This window comes from Daldinia childiae, assembly GCF_008694065.1.
Source record: "Daldinia childiae strain JS-1345 chromosome Unknown Scaffold8, whole genome shotgun sequence".
NCBI lineage: Eukaryota > Fungi > Ascomycota > Sordariomycetes > Xylariales > Hypoxylaceae > Daldinia > Daldinia childiae.
The window spans coordinates 663,139-682,521 of record NW_022984649.1 but is presented as its reverse complement, the minus strand read 5'-3'; the positions used below and the strand labels follow the sequence as shown (position 1 = coordinate 682,521).

The 19,383-nt window shown below is 45.5% G+C and overlaps 3 protein-coding genes across 4 annotated transcripts; 1 reads left to right on the top strand and 2 right to left on the bottom strand.

Annotated features, from left to right (window-relative positions):
- Positions 1-708: 708 nt before the first annotated feature.
- Positions 709-1,401, top strand: GL218_06952 (uncharacterized protein; the record flags this gene model as incomplete). The annotated part of the gene is made up of 1 exon (XM_033583689.1): positions 709-1,401. The coding sequence occupies one exon, from the start codon at positions 709-711 to the stop codon at positions 1,399-1,401; it is 693 nt and encodes a 230-aa protein (XP_033432877.1).
- Positions 1,402-4,072: 2,671 nt separating this feature from the next.
- Positions 4,073-5,626, bottom strand: GL218_06951 (uncharacterized protein; the record flags this gene model as incomplete). 2 transcript variants are annotated; one of them, XM_033583688.1, is made up of 3 exons in its annotated part: positions 4,073-5,169; positions 5,224-5,534; positions 5,592-5,626. In XM_033583688.1, the coding sequence occupies 3 exons, from the start codon at positions 5,624-5,626 to the stop codon at positions 4,073-4,075; spliced, it is 1,443 nt and encodes a 480-aa protein (XP_033432876.1). The 2 variants fall into 2 exon arrangements, with proteins under 2 accessions (XP_033432876.1, XP_033432875.1); XM_033583687.1 differs by lacking the exons at positions 5,224-5,534; positions 5,592-5,626 and having other exon boundaries at positions 4,073-5,194.
- A 5,400-nt stretch (positions 5,627-11,026) lies between these two features.
- GL218_06950 (Fatty acid synthase subunit alpha) lies at positions 11,027-16,728 on the bottom strand (the record flags this gene model as incomplete). The annotated part of the gene is made up of 3 exons (XM_033583686.1): positions 11,027-11,137; positions 11,191-16,151; positions 16,203-16,728. 3 exons carry the CDS (start codon positions 16,726-16,728, stop codon positions 11,027-11,029), a joined length of 5,598 nt encoding a protein of 1,865 aa, XP_033432874.1.
- Positions 16,729-19,383: the final 2,655 nt, after the last annotated feature.

Genomic DNA, 19,383 nt, shown 5'->3' with positions numbered 1-19,383 from the left:
TATTCAATGTGGTAAAAAAAAAAAGAAAGGAACTCGTCGCACAAATTCGCATATATACGGCGCTTGTACAAATATCGTCGTACCGTTGTACCTACTACACTACAGTCCTACAGTCGTACTTTAACCCTACGGAATTACCGTTTTCCAAGCTTTTCTTTTTCAGCAGCAAAAGCAGCCGAGCCACTTAACTCACTGCCCCCACACTTTGCGCACTGCCCACTGCCCACTGCATAGGTGCCTCATAGCCGAAAAAAGACCCAATTACACGGGACCTTCCCTGTCGTATTAGAGCTCTGAACGTTCTGGGCCCTGCAGCCAACTGCCTTATCGGCTTTATCGATAGAAGTAGCGGCCTTTCAGACGATCGAAAATCCGGTTTAGATAACCGTAGAACTATCCGTGACGTCCCCCCAGCGTTCGTGAGTTCGTGACGTCGTGACGTAAGCGGCATCGCGATTCCGGTTATTCTCCCCCCATCGTCGCTTTCCATATCTAGATCCGAATCCCCATCATGTGGTTCTACACTTCAACAGGTTAGCTTTTTCTCCCTTTACATACACTCTCGACCACCTATAATTATCAATTCAACATAACCTCCCATTTATTCATTTGGTTGCGAGGATAATCCTCTATATACTATTTGTCTCTATCATATCCAATAATATACTATCAATCGTCAATTGCCATATATATATCAATAAGTCTAACATGGCTACCTACTACGCAGCTCCCCGCGAGAAGCGTTATCACAAGTATAAGAAGGTTCTTTACTTAGAACCTCCCACCAATGGTAGCAAAACCGTTCGCACTCGCGTTACCACCATTGTCCCTCCCCCTGAGCCCGAGCCCGAGTTTGTACACTGTCCGTCACCCGCTCCAGCTCTCCCAGAGCCCAGGTATACGCCGCCACCGGTAATCGTCGAACCTCTACCGCCGCCGCCTCCTCCACCTGCACCTGTACACTACTATCCTCAACCTGAACCTGTACATTACTATCCTCAGCCTGAGCCTGAGCCTGTACGTGAACCCGAGCCGGACGTCGGGATTGAGGTCATCGCAGTAGACGTAGACCCAGATCAATCTAGCAGATCCGGCAGGTCCAGGACTTCGAGGAGTTCCAAGAGCTCGTCGCGAAGCTCTAAATCATCGTCGCGCAGCAGCGGCAGCGGCCACAGTAGACACGGCCGAGATCGCGAGGTCTACATCGAACGGGAACGCATGGTGCCCGTTCGCGTACCCGTGCCTTATCACGTACACCACGTCGAGTACGAGCAACCCCAGCAAGACTCGTTCCGTTACATAGAAGCACCCAGGCGGTATGAACCCCCACGACGACGGAGTCCAGACCACGAGATCGTCATCGAAGATCATCGTCACCGAAAATATATCCGCGACGGTTGAACACACAACACCCCTGTGATCTAGCTTGTACTATATATATACCTATATATTACGATAAATGTTTTATTTACCCCATGAGATATAGGCGGGAGTTTGGGTTAACGTTTTAAGATTGTCACGAGAGTACGAGTACGAAACCGTACGGAAGTCATGATTTGCGATTAGGAGTTTTTATTTTTATTTTATTCGGAACTTGAAGCCTCAGAGAGAGATCAGAGATGGGAGATGGGGAACTTGGAGTTTGAAAGTACGTTTTGAGTTCGCCTGTACACATTTACGGGGGACATACCGACTGCCGGCCAGGCAATTTCCTATACTAATACTTTATAATGTACACCACGGAGTAGTAGTACTGCCCCGGATTGTTTAATGTTATGTGGTAGTGGTACTGCCCATACAATTAGGACTAAGACTTAGAGTTTGCAGTCTTGAATATTCAACGTTAATATGAAATATTATTGAAATATAACACCAAGAGCTCTGATGCACTTAAGTGATGCCTAAGATTCCTGTATATTAGACTAATGAGGAAGGCCATTTTTATACACTGACTCTAATGGTATTAGTATTATAAGTAAGATATCAGAAGCAAAGGAGAAGTCTGTTTACCTAGGTGGTTATTGACCTCCCCAAGAGATGGAGTTGGAGTTCCTAGCGGAGCAACGAAGCTGTTCCCACCTCTTCTAGGTCCACTTCGCGATACAAGGTGAAAATTCCCACTTGCCCACCTAGGTGCACTACATATCAAGTCTCCAGCAAGGTGTTCACCGCCATATTCCCTATTCCCTATTCCCACCTTGGTCGGCCGGTCGGGCTGGGTCTTTTGAGTTGTACAAGAGGCAGGCTGGCGGTTGGCGGTTGGCTGCGTTGTACAAAGAAAATCAATAAGGTCCCGACCGTGGGAAATTCCCGACGGCTTGTAACACGAGGATTACAACAGATGTTGTAACGGCCAATCGCGGAGACCTCTTCGGAAGTGTCAAATCTGTATCTTGTATCTTGTATCTTGTAATAGATCATTTTCGCGGGAAATGCATTAGTACCCAAATTCGAAATTCAGTATTCCGGGGTAGATATCCCGGTGACAGGTATCTCGAAAAGCCTTATGGTCGATAGTTGTGCGTGTACTCTTTGTCAGGTACATATGTCATGAAATTGCATTTCCAATAGACATGTAAGGTACCTACCTCTACCTATCTTACATCAATGACCAGTCTTGCTTTAATTCTTGAAATGCGTCATGGGATGATGACAATGTAAAAGGGTAACTAACAAGACTAAATAAACCGTGATTGTTCTTTGCATACCTAATGTTTGTTGATTTATGCAACGGGTCAGTCTGATTGCGCTGGTGTTTACCAATAATAAGGAGAGGATAAGTTGGTTACATAAGCGGGAAATAGGGGTAAGCAGTCTAGGTAGTCATGAGCATCCCGTCAACATCCCGTCAACATCCCGTCAACATCACACATCTTAACTATCTACACGCAAAAAAGGCACTCATACGCACATATCTGCAACTATCCGCCAATAGATATTGTTATTCCATTGCCAAATCCGATGTAATTCTGATCTATTTAAGTGCATTTAACCCATCGTTCTTGCAAAAGTCATGGATAACCCACTTGTAACTATTCATACTATCCGACTTGTACCACTAACAGTAGTTTATATATATAACCAATATCATGATGCACATTTAGCACTTCTTTTTAGCTTTAATTCCAGATCATTAGCTACCTACACATCATCCATACTACTCATCAGACTCCATTCCCAATGAATGTTATTGTAGATTCGTCAGGCCATATTGCACGTCTTTGGAGTAGGTATTTATTCATGCCTTCCATCCCCCAACCCAAGAGATTATTTCCTACATTTCTTTCATCATTCTACCTTTCTTGGCTTCTCCTATCGAATCTCCAGACACAGTCAATTCCCCTTTTCACAAACCTATCTAAGTATCTCTTTTTAGCCCTTAGAGAAAGTTATCTCATCTATTTCTAACAAGAAAGGGGGTTAGATTCATAACACTCTGCCGGACGATCATCACACAGAAAGAAGTCTTGTCTTCACTAATACGAGCAAAGTCTCTCAAAGATTCATATTTCTATATCGCATGACAGAATCTTTTCCAAGAGACTAATCATCACTAGGACATCAAGCACGCCATCTTCTAATCGGCGGGCATATTAGTCCAAGACAATAACAGGAGAACCACGATTGAACAAAGCTACAATATACTAAAACACACACCATCACAATTCCTCAATATCAACCATGAGTGGGGTTTTATGTTTTCTTGATGAAAGAATCGAAATCTAATGAAAAGAAACAAAATACAATAATAGCAAGTCTCCAGAATCGACTGCTTAGGCCTTGTAACAAGAAGGCATCGGTCTTTCATCATCTAGGCCTCCCCTACCCTTAAACGCCTCATGAACTCCCCTCATAAGTTCATCCATTCATTAGGGTATCACAGGGTATCATAAACCATTTACCGTTATCCACCAACTCCTGAACATAAGAAATCCTAAACATAAGAAACCCTGAACATAAGAAAAGAAGAAAGACAAGGGAATGCCAGAAATGCGGCAAGTTCCCGAAATAACCCAAGGAAAACTCCTCCTCTCGCCGTCTAGTCGATATCAATGACTAGACTAGGTAGCATTCATGCCTGTCCGCCACTGTTAAAGTATCCCTCATAGTCATAGAGAGACATGTCGCCGACATCATCCTGGCCACCCAGTTCAGCTGAGCCCTGAGCTGTGTTCATCGGGGATAGTTCAGAGGGAGCTTCATGCTCGTCGTTGAGGTTTACAGCTCGGATTTGAGCTATCTCTCGACTTAGAGAGGACTCTCGAGCTGACGAGCCTTCCTGGGCGGACGGAGAGACCTGAGCCTGTAGCTGATCTTGAGTATGGCCCTGGGTGTGAGCAGAGGCAGGTCCAGGGTTCTGTCTGAACATAGAACCATGAAGTTGGCTCTGGACCTGGCTTGAGTAAGGAGGCAGAACCGGGGTAAGCTCCTGTGCAGGTGTCTCTTCTGTCTGGAATCCCTGCACACTTTGTCCGCCCTGCAAGATTTGCATCTCCAGTTGCGTAATTCGAGCCTGGAGAGCCGCATTGTCACTGGCTAGCATAGCAATGCTCTGGCCACGGTTCTCAATATCCATCTCGTAGATGTTGATTCTGGTATTGAGTTCCTGGGCCTGCTGAGCCAGTGCCATGTTCTGCTCTTGGAGCTTCTGCACATTACTTCTAGCATCTTGCAGGGCGTCCTCCTTCTTCTGGCGACTCTTACGAGCCGAGACCCTGTTCTGATCTCTGGTGTGATCAGCCTTGCACTTGGAGATTAACTCGTTTCTGATACGAGTCTGCTCCTTTCTCTCCTCAGACCACGAGTCCAGGATCTTCGTCTGCCGCATGCCTGGCCTCCACTGTAAGGTGGACGAGTCGGACATTGACATGTCTCCCTCCTTGTCGCTCCGTGCTACCCTCTTGCCCTGTCTCTTCGTGACCTTACGAGCAGAGTCCCGCTCTGGACCAGATGAACCAGGGGCCGAGCCGCTTCCAAAGGAATAATTGACCATGCCTGATTGACGCTGTGGCATTGGCGCTCTGGAATTGAGGCGATGGGTGGCGGCGGATACTTGCAAGGCCCTGCGGTCGGGTACCGGGGTAGACGTTGAGGCCTCACCAATTTGATATTGGTGAAGCATCCCTTGGCCTTGCGAGCCCAGTTGAATGCCAGTGTCAACCTCGTAGTCTATGAAAAGAATTAGCATATTCATACATTCCACTTCTCTTTATTGTTACTTACTGGTCTGGCGAGAGCCATATGCTAAGGCCAAGTTCATGTTGCCTGTCCAACGTCCCCGGCTCATAGAGGCACCAGTCATTGCCCTAAACATAGCCGGAGACGCAGGCGGCTGAGGGTCACGAACCATATGAGACATGGTGGGGATGTAGGTCGTGGTCGGCATTGGCGACATGGGGCTCGCCGACGACATTCCCGAAGCGGTTTCTTCTGGGTTTGTCATAGAAGACATGGCGTTGGCATTGTTGAATGCCATGCCGTTTGCCTGACCAGGTGACGAGCTGTCAGGAGCAAGGGGATTGAATTCAGAGATACTATATTATGTTAGCTCTTGTGTCTATAAAGGCTTTTATTAGGGTACTATAACTCACTCGTCTCCCTGCCAGTTAGAGTTGCCTTGGCTCATCTTGATAGAGCTTCTCAATGTAGTTCTGGGTAGACGTGAAAAGCGACGGATTATAGAGGAGTGCTGCAAGTTGTGATGTAATGTTAGATGTGTAATGATGGATATGTAGGGGAAAGGGGCAAGACTTTACATGAATTTATGTAGAGCGGTAGATAGGCCCTGGATAAAAAGAGTTAGTTAATTGTCGCGAAAGTATTGTGTTATGAGTCTTCAATGTCGCTCAAGTCTAGTCACTGTTGGACAATAGTTTGGATGAAGAGGTCATACCTAACAGACTCGTGACTACGAGTATTCTATTCAAGGTTAGAGACCATCCGATGTATAGAACAAACATTCAAGACGCGACTTGACTAAGAAAAGTTGTGGTAGGAAAGTAGCTTTGGGTAGGTGGAAGAGACTTACTAGAGGTTGGATTGATCCCTTGGATTAACCACGATGAATTGATATAACCTTCGATGATTGAAGGGTTATGTCGCGTCAAGGTATGTAGTAAGGGATAAGAAGTAAGAGGTAGTAGAGGTAGTAGAGGTAAGAGGTAAGAGGTAAAGTGTTATGTTATTCTTGTTCTGACTGTAGTGGTAGTAGAAGAAGAGTTTGATGATGAAGAAAGTTGGAAGTGAATTCTCAGATTGGTAGAAGAAGTGTAGGGTTATATAATTATTTTAGAGGCACCGTTTACTACCTTAGGAAGATTAGGAACGAAGGTACGAACTCGAATTCAGCTGTAGAGATGGTCCGTACCTTCCTGTCGTCCTTCGGTTGCTATACAACAGGACCGGCAACCAACGCTAAGGAAAAGAAAACTCTACAGTCACTCGCAGAGCACGGACGTAGTTTAGTAGTCTTATCAGTGTGTTCCTGCCATTAGAGGGTTAGAGGCGACAAACCTGTGAATGGGGCCATTTGTTAGCCCCCCTTTTTTCGGTGAATAAGTAGCAATCAACAGCTGCTATTCCACTAACCTACAGTCACATACAGTTATCTACAGTTACCTACAGATATTGACAGATGATTACAGTCCCATACAGTCCCATACAGTCACTTACTTTTCAACAATGACTTAAAGAGCAAGCACACATTCGCCATGCACAGACTGTCACTAGGTACCACAAATAAAAAAAACTTCAACCTCAGATGGTAATTATGGGGTACTCTAAGAATTGCTATGGCAGTTGCGATGAGCGACGCCAGTTGACAGACTTTTTGTTGAAACAAACTGCATTAGTGGCTAACCAAGTCGTGATGGACGACGCTTCCCTCTAGAACAGTGTACGAGTTACGTTGTTAGTAAACAACAAAGCTTTTAAAGAGCCTCATGTACTTAGGTACATATTCCCAAACTACGAAACTAATGTCGTAAAGAAGTAGGTACCTAAGTAACCATGGTTCGTATTTGCCATCTGCTCAACAATTTACATACAGTATCTTCGAAATATCGGTTGTTTACCTATGATATCACAGCTTAAGAATAAGCTAACAATGTTTACCCCGAGGTTTCTACTCTTCCTACATCCAATTCTACTGTGTCACTAGTTTTCTCCTTCGAAATATATCTCGATAACAAAAGACATACAGCAAACCTAAATCAAACACTACTGCTTCCTGAATTATATCCGAGGTCGATCCGAGGAAATAGGAACCGAAATAACACAAACAACCAAGAACGTATTAGGGACGGGTACTATTTGTTATTAGAATATATCTTGGAATAAGGGGCTCGTATCTACAATAGTGTTTATGATGCTAAAGGAATCTAGACATGTTATGTCCAATATGTTAGATCAGGTCCCTCCCCTCCCCCAAAGATATTGAAATAAACAAGTCGCGAGATTACAATTTGTCTTATTGCATATCAACCTAAACATATTACACACCTAATAATACGAATGTACAAAGCCCTATGTACGAACCTACATAAGACACAAATAGTTCAATGTCATAAATGGTGTGCTATCTGTTAATCTTGTGTTTCTTAGATCTTGGGTTTCCTTAAAGGAGATTCTCGTTTAGGGACTTGACGATAACCAGAAATAATGTCTATATATTTTTAGTCTATACCTAGTAGAAAGTCACGTGGAGGGATACTTTTCATGTAATAATGATAATAATCAAGCAAAACACATATATAATCACATCTCTAGAAATGAAAGAAAATAAAGGGGGGGTATGGGAGACAATTTATTGTATAGTAATATGAAGCTAATATCGTTCCAGAATTTGGAGCGATTGGAGTAGTTGGATTACAAGGTAGATTCTGTGAAACGAGACCCCTTTAACCAGCTGTTTCCGCCCTAGAACTATCCTTATTCCACTTCTCCTGACTGCCTAATCTGTTGCTTCCTCAGCCAACACATCTTCTTCCTCCTTGCCGCCTCTATACATCGGAGTCATATAAACTGTCTCGCCACCGGAGACGTTGGCAATCAGAGCCTCAGGGCCTGCGTAATAGCCCGAGTAGCAATAATCTACCGATTCTCCGCACTTATGGCAGGGATATGGTCTGCAGTAGCAACTTTAAAGACAATGATATTAGTTATTTGCTAATCTAGTAATATGGAATGATACAAACAGGATCAAAAAAAAAGAAATAAAAACTTACGTTATATTGTCGTCGTCGCTGTCGCTGACGTAGCCCTCCCCCAGAAATGTGAGGCATTTACAGTAGCTCTTTCGGCCTTGCTTCTTGACCGGCTCTTGTAGACCATCATCCAAGGAGGGTTTGGCCTTGTTGCCACCCTTTAAACACTTGTTGCAAATGTGATAATTGGAGATAGGGGCGACGGCATTTGTGTTGCTATGCATAGTCCGGTCAGGTCTATTCTTTTCCGCTTGTCTTGCAACAAGCTCCAAGTAAAAGCTTTCGCTGATTTTTGAGGCCATGTACGACACGGAGGCGATAATTGTGTTGCAGCAACGAGAGGCAAATTCCTTGCGTTCATAAAATGAAATGAACATGCATTGGAAGCAGTCCTTGCAGTATTTGTGGGAACAAGCTGCCTCGTGCATGAAGTCAGGAGGGTAAGTGTCAAGACAGGTGTAGCACAACTCTGTGTTGTCGGTGTATGAAAAGTCTGATTGACTCATCTTGAAGGTCGCAGGCGTCAAAGATTGGAATGGAAGGTGGAAGTGAAAGAAAGGTCGGCGTCAGAATAGATTGAAAGTCAATCGTGCTTAAATAGAAGGTATTGGGACGCGATTGAAATAAAATCGAGTTGATAGAATAGTGTTTGGGCAGGATTCCCAAGTTCCGAATGGCGGTTGCGTTGCGAGGAGACGTAGAAAACTTTTGCCAGCTGATCTATATCCAACTCATGACGGAAGTTGGACATGCCAATTGACAATACTTTCATGACTTAGGTACCTTAGGCAAATAGGGAGAGAAAACTTTGTGATTGAGTTGATAAAGACTCTCCACCCTGTTGCTAGGACACGACTTGGACTAGGTACTTAGGTACGTCTACTACGAAGGGTCTGTCATGTCAGTTGTACATATTTTGAAAGCCTACAAGCTCTAGTTCGCAAGAAGAGTATTTACTGACTGCATGTGATTGTGAAATTGTTAACATCCTAAGGGGCACTAAAAGGACTAGCTAGAAATTTATACCTCCTAAGTTATTAACCATGTTAATTATAATTATAAAGTAGAAGCTGGTAGGCTATTCATACACTTGTTCGAGTTTGATAGTGCCATTCTATCATATAAAATATTAAGATGCTACCTTTTAATCCTTAACTATGCAATTGTAAAAATTCTCATAGAATCAAATAAAAAAAAAGCCTTCCTAATGGGGTATTATACTAAACATCTACCGGCCTGTCACAAGTTTCAGTTACTTGATGGAGAAATCGGAACCCTGTGGTCTTCTAGCACTATGAGAAAGAGAGAGACTAGAGATATTCCTTTGTCTAAAACAAACGAAACTAGAAAATAGCTGGTAGGTTTGGATAGTATTATAATAATAAAAATATTACGCAGCAAGTATCTTTTTCAAGTCTCCTCGTCTACCTAGGTAGCTAGTCATATAAGTAAACCATCACCTAGGTGGATATTCACGAAGCTCGAAACTCGCATACTCTCATAGGACATCTACCTAACAACTTAGTATTAAGTCTCAAACATAGAAGGTCCCTAATTCAAGCCTAGACAAAATCATTATTTTTACACTTTTCTGAGTTAATTAAGTGTGATCTAATACAGTATTGGCCGTCATAGCGATATAAGACTTTTAGAGGATATAAGTGGATGAGATATATACGTTCTCGTAGATTAATAGTCACTAACAAGTGAGAGACCAGGTATTAAGAGAACCAGAAACTAGCTAGGAACCACACTTATATAGGTGGACTTATAACTTTAAAGTCTTCTTTAGTATTACTAGTAAATAGTATATAGATAACCTAAATTAATAAGGAATCTTCATATAAAAACTATTTAACTAGGTATAGCCTATAAAGATAAAGCCTACTGCTGGCAGATAACAGCTAACCCGATTCCCTTAAAGAGACTTATCATCAAGAATCGCTTCCAGGAAGCCTTTTCAGCAATACGTAATTCAAGCCTCAACAAATTTCTTAGCTTGACGTAAGCTACAGCTACCCCGGGGCTAAGGAAAGCTTATGCTCAACCTAACCCCTGTCAAAAGGCGGTTGGCTTATGGGGTTGGTTGGATGCCGCGTGGAAAGCATGTGAATACCACGTTGACTTTTTAGGACTAGGTAAGTTCCGGTATATATACATACACTACATACTCTTACAGCCCTACTACCCCGGTGACTAAACTAGGCCCTGCCCTGCCCTGCCGTGATGGGACGAGGCACGTGGTCGTAGTGTGGGTGGGATGAATGAGGTCTACATACATACATATGTGCATAGATGAAACGAGACTAGATCTGGGGATGAGCATCTAGGGCTACCATGGACATGGAACGATCCATCGGCGTAATGCCTGCATGTATCCACATCAGTCGCTAAGTTAGATGTGACCCATCAAGTACCGCCGTGATGCTTTCACATGTTATACATATGCCCCAGAAGGCTTACCCTACCTAATGCAAGCTTCAAGGCCGACGAAGACAGGTACCTGCATAAACTGACAAGGTCTTTGGAATTCTACATATACCCTACTTGTATGCGCGTCATCTCTGGCTTAGATGAGTCTAATATGATGAACTGTAATATTATTTTTTTTGCCCGGCCTATCTTTACCCGAGATGTAATTGATAGAACTTTCGATATTTCTACCTTTTGTGTCGCCTCCCCAACTGCATTCCGAATTCGCAGCACTCCCTCCGAAGTTTTTCTACAGAGAATATACATCATGAACCAAAGAACATGCTCCAATACGCGAACACCATGCCATACCAGTCATTACAGAAAACAACCCCGATAGAAGAACGGGTTTAAAAGGTGGCAACGGCAATGGCTATGGATTGCGTTTCCGAGTGCGAGATGGAGACACTGATCTCCTTGACACCTGCCTTCTTGGCAGCATCTTGGGCATCACCGTGAAGCTATAATCAATTAGCGAGCTGGTATTTATGGGAACCATGCGTGGTTTACTTACGGAAACGATGGGAGCACCGGCTTCGTTAGGGAGAACCTCAATATCCTTTAGGGGAGCTCCTGCGCCCCTACTCTGGACGCCTAGACTCTTAAAGACTGCCTCCTTGGCGCTCCAGCGCCCGGCAAAGGAGCTCTGTGGACTTGGCGTCTTTTGGCAATATGCAATCTCCTTGTCCGTGAAGTTACGCTCGATGAAAGTGGGGTTTTCGATGTTAACAGCCGCGATGTCTTCTACATCAACACCGACCTTATTGTTCTTTCCTGTCTGAAGACTCTGGGCCAGGCTTTCCACCATTTCCTTCGTGCTCCTCGCCTTTATATTATGGGGCTTAGCAGCCCGCTGGGCAAAGTCGGCAGGGAAGATAAGCTCGGCAGTCTTGCCGTTCTCTGAGACTCTGGCATCGGGATTTAGGAGGACAGAGGAGAGCTGCTCCTCGGTGTACGGTGCGTGGTCCTTGGCTTGGAAGATGGCATTGTTGACGATACCGTTGTGCATATAGCGGTAGGCTTTCTTTTGACGAGCAATCACCTTCGCGGAATACTCGGCATATGTGTCCTTGTCTAGGGCCGCATATAGGTACCTTGGATGAACACCGATCGCCTGTGCACCCTTCTGACCAAAGCCGAAAGAAGTGAGCGAGAAGGCCTTTACACCATCGGTCTGGAGGCTTCGGCTGGGGTAGACGATTAGGTCGAATTTCTCCATGTCTTTATCGACGTTGTCGGCATTACGATTGCCAGGAACTAAACCACTGTTGAGAACTTGCAAGCAACCGTTGAACATCCAGGCTCCAGCAGGACCCTTGGGATGGCCAGTAAGGTACTTTTGGAAAATACCCAGAACGGCATTTCCCTTCTTTCGACCGAGGTGGCGCAATTGTTGGCAGATAACTGACGACTCGTTCTTGTCATTGGCTTTGGTTGATGTACCGTGGAAGGATGCCACATCCAGATCATCTATCGTCAGACCCCAAGTAGCAAGGGCGCCACGAAGAGGGGCGATTGTAGGATCTTGCTTCCAGAAATTATTTCCGAGACTTCGCAAGGCCTCCTTCTCTTGTCTCTCTGCTTCTTTCTCAATATGAACGGCGCGAGCCTGAGTGTACTCTTTCTCGTCGAATTCGTGACCTTGAGCCCGCATAGCTGCTGCCTCTTCATATAGATATTCTAGCTCAGACTCTTTCCAATTGCGAACCTGCTTCTTGCGAAGCTCAATCTGCCGACGACGGTACTTTAGGTCTAATAGAGGAGATGGGAACTTGCTAGGAGCCTCCCGAGCAGTGGTCAATAAACCTTGTCCAGGGGCTGGGACAGAACGTCCTATCTTGTCGCTTGCAGTGGTGGTAAGAGCAAGGATACCATAGATCGGTACACCCATATCAAGTGCTAATTTGGCTGTCATAATGATTTGGATACCGCAACCCTGAGATTCCATAAAGCCACTTCTGGTGGTGGTGGTCGGGCGCGACATTTCCTGTGGTGTGCGCCCGTGGGCGAACTCCTCAGCGCTGTTGCTCGTTGCCTTCATGTTGGCAAACTCATACGAACCTTCTTCGCCAAAGTCGTCAAAACCACCAACCAAGCAGATGCGTGCTTTGCCCTCCATGATGGCTTCGTAACCAACATCAACTGATTCGACTGCTGTAGCACAGGCTCCAACAGGGGTCTTGATAGGGCCGGAGGAAGATAACAGAAGCATGTTGACCCAGGCAGACATCGTGTTGATGAATGACTCCTGTAAAATATCCTTCTGGATGTCATGGTCCATCTTTCGCTTGGTATATATCCCATTAAGAGCGTTTATACCACCTTGACCTGAACCAACGCAGTTGCCGACTTCAGATACGTGGACATACTTGTAGAACTCGTACGGGTCAGTAATACCTGAGGCGAGGAGCGCTTCGGCGACAGAGACAAGCACAAATAATGTCACACGATCGACTTGGGAGATAATGTCGTCAGGCACACCATATTTCTTGGCATCCCAACCTGTGGGAATCTGTCCGGCAACGAGGCGGTCGAATTTGAGAGCCTTTGGAATCCAGAGGGTAGCACCCTTCCTGAGGCGAATGGTGTATTCGCCAGTCTCTGTAATCTCAAAAATCTCGCACTTTTCGCCATGTTGCCTCTTGAATTCCTCAGCTGTCTCTTTAGATCCCTCGAACGGTTCTAGATCTTCTTCGAGCTGGATTTCGTGTAGCATCATCTTCTTATTGGGATCATACCCATCGAAGAGCTCTGGCTCAATAAGACGTATGCCGGAGTGTTCGAAAATATACTTCTCGTACTTCTGCTTAACATCCTTGTCTTCGACTGGCTCGCCGGTCTTGGCGTCAACCCAACCGGAATAGGGCTGACCTTTGATGGGGCCGTTGTGGTTCTTGATCAAGCCCATAATCCACGCCATCTCGACGCAGCCCTCAAGTGAGAACTCGCCATAGGCTTCCATCTCCCAACGTGTTCTAGAGTTACCCCAGGGACCTATTTCAGAAAATCCAGTGACGACAACGACCTTCTCTAAGTCTACCATACCCTTCAAGCCGTCGTTGAAAGGTTGAATTTCTTTCTCCCAGTTCGGAAGTGGCGGGAAATCGAATTTGATATTGGCACGCGGTTCGATAATCTTCTTCTTGTATAGCGCTTCCGAGTTCTCGCCGTTTACGATCTTATTCTCAATAGATGTCTCTTTAGTGACCGCTCGGCGAACTTCACTCGTTTCCATAATATCCTTACGCAACCGAGTCATGGTATCATTTAGGTTGGGAATAAACTGGAGGCCGCCATTCAGATCTGCGAATACGGGTTCAATTTGACACAAGTCTACAATGTCAGGAGACATGAGACCGAGAAGGTTAAATGCCATCTCTTGCTGAGAGAATGTGCGTACACCGAACTGCTCGACGCCTTCGGCCACGATATTGTTGCCAGACATAAGACCCGTACCACGGGTCCAACCAATGACGGCGCCGCAAATAGTGAGATAGTTGGCCCAATCTTCCGAGTGCCAGCGGTTGAAAAGAGTCTCAAGGCCGAGTTTAGACTCTGAATAGAGACCGTCGCTGCCAAATGTACCGTGATTGGGAGACAGAGGGATCACGACTTGGGCGGGTCGAGTTTCAAAGCCACGCTCGGATTTCTGCGTCTTGACACAACCCAGGAGCCGGATGAGGTTTGTCAACATGATACGGTGAGCAAGTTCAGACTTAGAATCAATGCCATCGATTTGGCGGCCATTCTCAGATATCGCAGCGAATGGGACGATGTAATCGAGATCCCATCCGAGCCCGCTCTTAGCATCGTAGATATAGTTGACAAGTGCTTCTACATCCTGCTTGCTGCCTTGATTGAACGGGACAACAACCAGTTGAGACCCACGAGCGCCATACCTGGCGTACATTGCCTGGTAATACTCGGTCACTTGTCGCGAAAATCGACTGGTTGTTACAATGACTCTGGCACCTCCGCTGATAAGCCCCTGTAGGACTTCAGCACCAATCGAGCCGGCACCTGCTCCAGTCATGAGAACATATTTGTCCTGGTAAGTAACGCCAGATTTAGCAGCTTCCTCGAGGCAGTCTAGGTAGATGCCAGTCAGTCGTTTGCTATATTCCCATCCGTGCAAGTTGTGACGCTTTAAATGTAAGAACGGAATAGTTTCCATCTTGCCCTTGCCGTTTTGGCCATTGGCTTTCAAGGCGGCCTTTTTGAGCAACCCATTTGCTTTTCCGGTGTCCTTAGGTAAGATCTGGCTCTCATTCATCGCGAGCGAGCGGAGAACGTTGCCATAGAGGTTCTTGAATTCAAGCTTCGCGGTCTTCGACATTTTGTGCTGCTCTTTGATGAGCTTCACAAGACGCCCAAGGTCATTTTGCACTTTAGTCCGATTGCCGTACTCGGAGATCTTACCACCTTCTGCCATTTGTTGGACATAGTGTTCGAGCTTGCGGCAACTCTGTCGAGGAACCTCTTCGTAATTGAGATTTCCGCGAGCGTCGATGGACGTGTGGGGACCGGTTGGTACGGCTACATCCTTATAAGCTGGCGGGACATTCAAGACTTCTTTGCAATTTTCGATGAGTTGTTGCCCAAGCTCCTTGGCAAGCTTATAAGTCTCCCCACGTTCTGTCGGGCAGTTGTCGATGTGGTACTGCATGAACTCGAGTAACAGGGGATTTGACTTGCTCATGATGCGGATGCATTGGCTCACAATTTCTCTGTCAACAACTTGCAACCGGCCGAAAATAACATCATAAAACATGCTGAGAGCGTCTTGACGCGCCCAGTTCCAGGAAGAATCGTAAGTACGTGCTTTAAGGGGACTAAAAACGGGCTCGATACCCGCCGCATAGAAATCGCCATGTTCAGCACTCCAAAGGTCCAGCTGCGCCTGTAGCACCTGTTGCGATTCTTGTGAGGTCTGTGCAGCCTTATCACCTGCTCGAAGGTCCATTTTCAGGTATCTCGCGAGTAACTCTAACTGTTGCTTGAACAAAGCTCGCTGATCTTTGGTGAGCGCGTCAATGGCAGCAGGATCCATCATCATGCCGCCAGAGCCACCAGATGCCGGGCCAGCGGCAACGGCTGTAGACAAACTAATACCAGCGTTTGTAGCATATTTCTGTGTAACGTCGTCTAGATATGCTTTGGCATCGTTTTCAGAGCCCAGACGTGCTGCTGGCTCCATAGTAAGGGCTAGTATAAGGGCACCATCTTGTCTGCCAGGACCGAGGCCCCATCTTGTCTCCAGATACTTGCGTGCACTTGTCATATTAAACCCACCCGGCATCTTAGAAGAAATCAGGCGGGCAATAAGTGACTGGGACTGCTTTCCAAGCTGACCATTGAAGGTAGCCTGCATTAATCCCGATAACTCATCTATAGGGGTATCTTCTGGTTTTTCGGGAGTTGATCCAAATTCTTTTCCTAAGTCTCCAACGATTTCGTTCTGGAGTGTAGATTTTCCTGCACTCTGGTTAGCTCTTGAACCCTATACTTGTCGTAGCATATACGGACCTCCGACTAAATCTTTGATGGCCTTGCTTAGAGGTACTTCTAGGAATGGCTTCTTCAACTTTTGCGCAATCAATGCTCTAACTATCTCAAGGGCAGATATTGGAGCATCGTCTATAGATGCGGCGGGACCTGCGCTAGGTGCGGGAGCGGCAGCAACCGAGGCGGCGGCGGCGGCAGGTGCTGGCGCAGAGCTTGATGATGCCACTGGCGCAGTAGCAGCAGCAGGCTCTGGTTCCTCCTCAATCGGATCTACATCGTAGTAAATCTCTTTTGCGTCTTTATTATAGCAGAGGATTTGTCGTTGAATGGATTTGGCAGCATCGAAAGCTTCATACTTGGATGCGATTGTCCTCTTTGCCATAACACCTAAGGTATCCGCTGGCCCAACTTCGACGATCCGCTCGGCCGTTTTCTCGCCGAGGAAGACATCTTGAGTTTCGATCCATCTCACGGGGGAGGCAAACTGGTAGGCAAGAAGCTCAACTAGTAAGGTGTGAGCGAGCTCCTGCTCGACTTCTGGACGCATTTTGGGTGGTAAGGTCGAAATAGTTGGGCAAATAGGATTAAAGATAGGCTGCAAACAAGACGAGTTTAAAAGACTACAATGTCAACACTCTAATGGGTTCTGCTTGTTTGATCTTACGTCGGCTAGGAGGGGACGTATAGGTAATCGTGGGTAGACACTTTGTTCGTGTCTAACAAGCTCTCCCCTCTACGATCAAGTAATACAGCGAGGATTCGAGGTGGAAAAGAGCGTATGCCAAGCTCAACTGGAAGCAGTGTAGCCGGCAAGTTTCAGAGGAAGATGAGAGGGAGGAAGGAGGAGGTAGGAATTACTGATGGATGGATCAATGAATTACTGATCGATTGAGTAATTAGGTTTTTAGTATGGAGATTATGAAGCGTCGCCGTCGTATGGCTGGCGATCACTTTTGACAAAAAGTTTGCCTGGGAAAAGACAGGCCTGAAAATGTACAAAGTACGAAGAGGGTAGGGTTAGTTTACATGTACTATGTAGGTACGTACATGGGTAACTTCTTTCTCATGCGGGAAGGATGCCAAGTGTAACAGTCGAAAGAGTAGAGCTTTCCCAAATGTTGAACTGCGGCTATGGAAAATTTTGGCGGGATCGTTAAGATAGAGGGTCGTTGTTCCCCATTTCCGGGCCAATGGCTGGACTTACATGTACCTACATAGTGGACAATAACTTAGAAAACACCGGCCTAGAGCACCCCCCCTTCCCCCCCATGCCGTAGTCATGCAGCTTTGCTGCAGTGCCACCGCAACTGTTATGCATTAAATTACACCAATACTAATAAAAATTGTATCTTTTAGGGTTACTACAACCTCGCCAGCAAGTAGACAAATATGTACATACCTGTAAAGACTAGAAAGGAGACATTTACAAAGCATTCATTTGTTTTACTATGATTTGCCATCGAAACATCTTTTGGCCCACTATTTCTCAACCATATTCTATGGTATATGCGGCTATGCCTATCATAGATTAGTCTCTTATGAGACCCCTTCTCCACAGGGACCCAGAGACCCAGAGACCCAGCCCGCAAAGTTGGGGTTTGTCGATTTATCTTTGCCTTCCTCGTTAATAGTCAAGACATGTATTGTCTTATTCCTACATAGGTCTAGGTCTGACGAGCAACTAAGAAACCTTCTTCGCCATTGACTTCCCGAGGACAGATTAGATTCAACGACTAAGACTAAAAGAACCTCGTGGTCTTGCCTATAATTTTTAGCTCTTGAAATATTTTATTTATGTATTCAATTTGGTGGCTAGTCGTCATTCGACTTTAGTCTAATGCAGGCTTAGCGAGTAGTGTCCCCACGAATCCTATTCCGTGATACATACCAGGAACCACCCAAGCAGCCCAAGGGTGCGTCTGAATGGCTTAGCGGTAGTTTGCCTGCCGTACCATTCCAGCGGTCCAATATCCACTATGTAGACCTCCACAAACAGGGGGGTTTCCTGACCCAAGTATATGTACTTGCATGAGAGTTAGTAACGTATCCATCTATCATCGATAACTTGCATATTATCTTGATTGTTGATTGTTCCGAGGACGACTCTCATTTCCCAGAGTAGGATTTAAAAAGCGAGGCTACGAACGCCATTGATCTGTATTTGCGTCACATCGTATGAATTTTGCGAGGATCTTTAGAAGCACACTGACTAATAGGGGAAATGTCTACACACTGATTGGTTATCGTATTGTCTTAATTTCGAAGGAGTAACAACCTTCTATGATATTGCATCATATTACCGTCTTTCTGCATGTTGAAGCCTGTGTGATACATAGTAGTTCCGATGACACGCATCGAGAGCGGGTTTGGAGATCTCTTTAACCCTGTATTTTGTTTAAGCAAAAGCCATCCTGCTATCTGCGATGAGGACTCGGAAATGCATGGTGTGGGGACATCTGGGCATGCGTACCCATGCAGGCAGGCCACGTTCCAACGTTCCAGCACTCTTTTAAAGCGAAGACACGATAATGGCCCAAGGGTTCTCGTTTTGCTTTCGTAATCGTTTTGGTTACCTGTGGTAGTGTTTAACTTCGATGTGCCAGTTTGACCAACAACCAACTCAGAATCAGTCAAGTCTCCACGTCCCTCCACATCCAACATCTGCTGACTCGAGACTGGTAGCATGTCCTAGTAAATTTGTAAATCTTGAGCTAAATATTTGCCTGATGTAACCGGGGTTACAATAACTAATCATTCGAAAACAAAAATTGATTTGAGATAAAAAGGAGGCATGGGGTCTAGAACTTTGATATCTTGGGTAAGGAGGTTAGGAGGTAGGCAGGTAGGATGGGACGATAGCATTTGAGTGTGGTATACAAACGAGTATCTAAGTATGTACCTGCACTTACTGATATCCAAGTACAGATACAGACCACTGCTGTGGTACCATTAGAGTGGGGTTAAGGCCACAGCTACAGGGTTAGGTAGTTTTACAATGTGGCACCCCCTAACCCGAACAAATCCCCAACAAGAACTTAAATTTTTTTTCTGGCGAGGGGAGATGTCTTTTGTGAATATTCATTAGGCTTGTTTACTAGGTACATGTAGATATTTACGTCGGGTAAAAGATACAACGTTGAGAGGGACTTGACAGGGGCTTTAATACTGAATTGTAAGGTACCACAAACTTTAACTGCGTGCG